Source organism: Lathyrus oleraceus, chromosome 6 (assembly GCF_024323335.1).
Source record: "Lathyrus oleraceus cultivar Zhongwan6 chromosome 6, CAAS_Psat_ZW6_1.0, whole genome shotgun sequence".
Lineage (NCBI taxonomy): Eukaryota > Viridiplantae > Streptophyta > Magnoliopsida > Fabales > Fabaceae > Lathyrus > Lathyrus oleraceus.
The window spans coordinates 9,859,157-9,863,597 of record NC_066584.1 but is presented as its reverse complement, the minus strand read 5'-3'; the positions used below and the strand labels follow the sequence as shown (position 1 = coordinate 9,863,597).

Here is a 4,441-nt window from a genome sequence, read left to right as displayed (position 1 = left end):
TATGTTTAATCATCCTATACTTATTTTTGCTATTTGTTCCTTGACGGATATTCTTTGTGTATGTGTAAGGTGCATAAGTTATGAAAGTTTTGGGATCTATAGAAGATATTTGGATTCTTATACACTTTCTTTTTAACAAACATATTAGATCAATAATCAATAATCATAGATATCTAAATAATTGTCATACCAATTTCATATATTTTATTTTTATATCTTCATTGGTTATCTATAACAAATTCGAAAATAAAACCAACTTTAATTATAAATTCACATACAAACAAATCAAATAAAACAACTTTTTATAACAAATCAAATTTTGGAGTAAAATTGAATAACATTAAAGATAATGCATTCTCAGCATAAATTAATTTTATATTATTTAATAAAATTATAACAATATATTATATGGGTATTTTAAAATTAAATATGTCATTTAGCATAATCCATGTGAGAAAATAAAATCAAATTAAAAACTTAACAGATTTCCACTCAATAATATTATTTTTTTTTCCTTCATAAATAACTGCAATTTCAATTTGTTTGCACTTGCCGCACATAGGGTTCAACTTTCAACATCGATCATGAGTATCGTTCTTCCATCAAATTTGCCGCATGAAATCAACGCGCCGTCGCCAATAACCCTCCCGGACGAGCTCATCGCCGAGGTCCTCTCCCTGCTTAACGTAAAATCACTGACGCAACTCAAATGTGTGAGCAAGTCTTGGAACTCAATCATCTCCGATCCAATCTTCGTCAAAATCCACCTTCATAAATCTTCGCGAAATCCACACATCATTCTGTTCCCGTCAGACGTTATCAACAATTCCGTATTTGTCCTCCCCATAAGCCTACTTCAGAAACCGTCATTCTATTTCTTCAACTATGAATCTGAATACCATTCGATGAAATTGCCTCATCGCCACCGTGTTATTGGCTCCTGCAATGGATTGATATGCTTGCTCAATTCTCGTGGGAATGAATTTTATCTATGGAATCCTGCCACCAATCCGTTCTATGAAAACCTAGGTTCTTTTCCCCTTCATTTTCAATATTCAAATTCCTTTTACAAATTCTCATTCGGTTATGATAATTTAACCGACAAGTATAAGTTGGTGACATTCTCTTCCAAAGAGGTTAGAGTCAGAGTTTTCACTTTCGGCCCTAATATTTGGAAGAATATACCGTGTTTTTCTATCTATCCCTATGATAGCGAGACTAATGAAGGAGTCTATTTGAATAATACTCTTAATTGGTTTGCCTTTCTCAATAACAATCCTTATTGTTACCAAAATCTTAATTTTGAGCAATTTGCTATTATATCACTTGATTTGGGAACGGAGACTTACAAAGAGTTTCCATTCCCTCGAGAGTTTGATGAAGTACCGTCTTTTCCGCCAATTGTTTGCGTCCTGATGGATTGCTTATGTTTTTCCCATTACACCAAGGAACATAGTTTTATTATAGGGCAGATGAAGGAATTTGGAGTTGAAAAGTCTTGGACTAAAGTGCTTAAATTTGATTTTCATTCTATATTTGAATGCTACAAATTAGTTCATTTGTTGCCATTCTACATGTTTGAGAATGGAGATATTCTGATATTGGAGAGAAATGCTGGACAAGTAATTCGCTATGATAGGAGAGATAACAGAGTAGTAATAAAAACTATACATACCAATAATAACATATATTTGTCCTCTGTTGTCCCTTATGTTGAAAGTTTAGTTTCAACTTTTTAAATGTAATGTAAGTTCATCAAACTTATTTGATTATTTTATTTGTCATAGCTTTGGTACATGCTTCTATTCATGAACTGTGTAAGAATAAAGTCATTTTTATTTTATGGGTCATAGATGCAATAACATTATCAAGTTTGATTTTTGAGAATTCTGTTTGTGGAAAGGAATGTTATCTTTTTTATTTGGTTCCTTTGCCTGATTGTGTCACATTTCGATTCATTTATAGCTCAATAATCAACTTTGAAGCTAGAATGAAAGGTTGTTTTTGTCTCCATCTGTTTGTGTTTTAAACTAAGCTATATTTTTATATGTCATTCTTCCAATTTCATGTATCTATATACAATTTTAGTGACTGGGCATGTTCTGTCAATATATTCTTTAGGCTTTGTGCCATGGCAGAACCTCTCTATTGTTAATACTTCTATGAGTTCGACCCCGTAATAAAGCTTCATGTTTGTTAAAAAGCACATTATAAAGTTAGCTAATATATGTAACTTATATGTTAAATAACCATGGACAAGTGTAGACAAAAGAAACTATTTATAATAAAATATCACATCATAAATGGATAAACCAATCAAATAAACAATACAAATGGAGAAGTTTAGTGAACTGATATTCCAAGATTGTATTTTGAATTTGCGATACCATTAGAGAATTCGAATTGGACCCAACTCAAATTTTATAAAAATGAGTTTCATAAGACGAAGACTATGTAGACGAATCCATGTGAATTTTCTTGTATGATTGTGACAGAAAAGAACCCATCATTTGGCAACGGAATCTAATCAATCTTGTATACCTGGTCCAAATCTGTTTATGTGGGACTAGCATTGGATATGGTTTTGAAGGAAAACAAAATACCACACCACAAAGGAATTGATAGAAAAACAAGTAACATAGCCACACAAATGCTCAGAGGTAGTTATGGATGTCCAAGAACAATGTCATAGATAACATTAAAGATGAAAAAAAATCTGACACATTTAGCTTCTAGAATCTAGAACATCACACAAATACCAAATTCTATTTCAACTGATAAAACAAATAAAACTTACTTCAACAATTAACAAGACTAGTATTAAAACGAGTGATCTCCGTGCATATACACAGACTCAGTTTAATTCGATACGTAATCATAAAAAATCATATTATCATATGCTCTTTTGAATCTCATCATTTATGTACATAATAATCAAAATATAACAGGGAAGTTATAGTTCTAGTGACAAAATATCTCTAAGATTCATGAAATCAGCAATTGAGTTTCTCATCTTTTGAATATGAATTTTTGCAATGAGCAATTGCAGCTTGAATAGCAGCTTGCAATTCTTCCATGGAACTATCACTAGCAGTAGCAGTGAGAGGTGTAGTTGGAAACAAAACACCACTGTTTGATGGAGAACTTCTCATTGATGTTGGTGCTGATGAATATTGTCCTAATTTCCAACTTTTCATCATCTCTTGTTTATTTCTAGGTGTTACATTTCCTGAATAGGAAGAAGAATAACACTTTTTATCATGAACTCTAATTTTCTCTTTTTTGAAAAGTGGTTTCACCATTCTTAAGTACTTTTTCATTGCATGATGAATCACATGAAAATCAAATCTCATCTTCTTTTTGTTCTTTTCTTTCTCTTTATGACACCCTTTTGTCCCTTTTGTTAAACTAAACAATGAAAATGCAAACTTGAACTTACCCTCTACCTTTTTAGACGGTTCCATGTTCTTGATGCTACTCTCTTTTGAGGGGAGATTTTCATCATCATCTTCTTCTGAGAATAATTCTCTAATAGGGAGAGTGAAACTGTCCATGGAATTCGTCGAAGAGCGAGGCGATATCGATGAAGGGAAGTTTGAGAGGATTTGGAGAGGAAGTAAATGGCCATGGAAGAAAATATCATCAGCTGGTGATAAATCAATAGCTGTAAAGGAATTTGGTGAAGATGGTTTTGATTTATTGTTGGAATTTGGGAATGATTTGTTGAATGTGTTATGAGAGATTGTGAAGGAGAATTCATGAGAAGGAGAAGATGGTTGTAAAGGTTTTTGTTGTTGATTTTCTACTTCAATTTGGTTTTCCATGACAATATTTAAGGTTGTTTTGAAGAACAAAACAAGATTTTTGATGCAAAATATGAAATTATTGGTTTATGTTTTTTTTCTCTTTCTTCTTTTGAGTCGCTAGAGAAAGGTTTTGTGATGTTTTCTTCTCTGTGTATTTATATATGCGTTTGGTCTTTTTGAAACTTGTTTATAAGACTAAATTAAAACTACTAATTTTGTAAGTACTGAAAAATGTGTTACAGTTAAGGACAAAAATGAAATGTGAAAGAAGTTATAAAAGCTTTGAATTCAAAGCTCTGAAAATGTAATATTTCTAAGAGTATTTGAATAAAATAACATGAATTTTTTTTAGTACTTTATTTTGAGGTTGTTTTTTTTGTTGTACCATAATAAAGAATGTTTTAGTTCAAGTAAGAGATTTGAATTCAAAGATCTAATGTTTTAAAACTTGTGTAGCCATCTATATGTAGTCAATGTAGTCAGTCATATTCGGCTAATTAAACCCAATTTATATCATAAAAATAATACTGCACTAATAAAGGTGAAAGGAATAATAAAGTAAAAATTGTAATACCAAGTCAAAAGCTCAATATATAGTAAGTATCTACACAAAAACAAAATTAAAAATAATAATA

At 31.1% G+C, this 4,441-nt stretch overlaps 2 protein-coding genes across 3 annotated transcripts; one reads left to right on the top strand and one right to left on the bottom strand.

Annotated features, from left to right (window-relative positions):
• The first annotated feature begins 533 nt into the window (after positions 1–533).
• On the top strand, positions 534–1,918 carry LOC127092162 (F-box/kelch-repeat protein At3g23880). The gene has a single exon (XM_051030982.1). The coding sequence runs from the start codon at positions 585–587 to the stop codon at positions 1,737–1,739; it is 1,155 nt and encodes a 384-aa protein (XP_050886939.1). The 5' UTR covers positions 534–584; the 3' UTR covers positions 1,740–1,918.
• A 954-nt stretch (positions 1,919–2,872) lies between these two features.
• On the bottom strand, positions 2,873–4,136 carry LOC127092161 (BRI1 kinase inhibitor 1). Of its 2 annotated transcripts, XM_051030981.1 has the most exons (2): positions 3,440–4,136; positions 2,873–3,229 (listed from the first exon to the last, which is right to left on the bottom strand). In XM_051030981.1, exons 1-2 carry the CDS (start codon positions 3,822–3,824, stop codon positions 2,994–2,996), a joined length of 621 nt encoding a protein of 206 aa, XP_050886938.1. In that variant the 5' UTR covers positions 3,825–4,136; the 3' UTR covers positions 2,873–2,993. The 2 variants fall into 2 exon arrangements, with proteins under 2 accessions (XP_050886938.1, XP_050886937.1); XM_051030980.1 differs by having other exon boundaries at positions 2,873–4,120.
• Positions 4,137–4,441: the final 305 nt, after the last annotated feature.

Bases quoted from the DNA above. Each gene is read 5' to 3' on its own strand.
- LOC127092162 (XM_051030982.1), top strand. From the start codon at position 585: ATGAGTATCGTTCTTCCATCAAATTTGCCGCATGAAATCAACGCGCCG.
- LOC127092161 (XM_051030980.1), bottom strand. From the start codon at position 3,824: ATGGAAAACCAAATTGAAGTAGAAAATCAACAACAAAAACCTTTACAA.